We start from the raw sequence: 1,155 nt of genomic DNA, 5'->3' as shown, positions 1-1,155 counted from the left end.
GTTTCTACAGATGTATCCTGTTTTATTTATTTATTTCTCTTAAGATATTTTGCATCTTTGCTTGCGTTATGTACGTTTACTTTCGTAAAAAAAAAAATTATGTTTAAACGATTTTAGTGACATACCCGTATCTCATATTTTCAATCAGGAAGATTCTAATTCCCAAGCTCATCAACGAATCCAAACCCAACTGAAGCCCTTCACGCTAACCCTCTCTCATCTCTTATCTCTCTCGCAGACGAAGCTGAAAGGCGAGAAGATCGTGGACCTGGCTTTTTTTCGAGATACTCTGGTTATGGCTGTGAGCAACCAGAGCGTCTTCCTGATGAACATGACAGCCTCGACGTTTGCTGAAGTGCCCAACACTCACGGCGTCCTCTCGGTGTCCGTGGACTGGCTCACGCAGCGCCTCTTTTGGGCTAATCCTCACAGGCAGATGGTGGGTCCTGGGGATGTCTGTTTGGCTTATTATTCGATGTCTGTTGGGATGTTTTGATATTGTTTCGTGTGTGGGGCTGTGTGTTTGCATTTGAGTGATTGTGTATCCTTCAAATCTTGTACCTGCAGGTCTACTTTTCCTTCTTCCCTCTCCTTTTTCTCTCTCTGTTATTTAGTCATCCCTTCTCCTTAAACCTCACTTAATCACTTCCCTTCACAGTCTCTCCCTTTCCCCTCCAAAACATCCTCAACCCTCCCTTTTTTGTCCAACTCTTTTTCCCATCATTCCTTAACCCTCCTCATCCCCTCAACATTCCCTCCTCCTTCCTCCCAATCTTCAACCCTCTTTCCCTCTCCTCAACCATCCTTCCTCTCTTCAGTCATTTTTAACTCTCCTTTCGTCCCTCTCTCGTCCCCCAATCATCCCTCCCGCCCTCCTTCCCTCCCTCCCTCCTCCCCTTCTCTCCCAGTCCTCTAATCCTCCATTCCCTCCCGCAGATCGGCTGGTCGAGCCTGCAGGGGACGTCGCAGGGGCCCCTGAACGTGGTCACGGCAGCCAGGGAGGTCCGCGTGGACGCCCTTCACGGCCGCCTCTTCTGGACGACGCCCCACGCCCTCCTCGTCTCGACTCTGGCGGGCAGGAACGTCTCCACGATCCACCAGGAAGGCATCTTCAGTGGCAAGCAGGGTAAGGAGGAATGTTTGTTTACCTGGGTG

General features: G+C 49.9%; 1 protein-coding gene across 1 annotated transcript in view; it reads left to right on the top strand.

Annotated features, from left to right (window-relative positions):
- The window catches only part of LOC119594304 (proto-oncogene tyrosine-protein kinase ROS-like), a gene marked incomplete in the record, with an annotated part of 29,713 nt that overhangs the window by 15,203 nt on the left and 13,355 nt on the right, over nt 1-1,155 (top strand). Inside the window, 2 exon segments of the mRNA XM_037943363.1 lie at nt 149-439; nt 937-1,126. Coding sequence (XP_037799291.1) covers nt 149-439; nt 937-1,126 — 481 coding nt within the window.

The sequence above is a fragment of the Penaeus monodon genome, chromosome 33 (genome assembly GCF_015228065.2).
Source record: "Penaeus monodon isolate SGIC_2016 chromosome 33, NSTDA_Pmon_1, whole genome shotgun sequence".
NCBI classification, from domain to species: Eukaryota; Metazoa; Arthropoda; class Malacostraca; order Decapoda; family Penaeidae; genus Penaeus; species Penaeus monodon.
The sequence above is the reverse complement of the archived record's forward strand: the minus strand, read 5'-3'. Positions and strand labels throughout refer to the sequence as shown.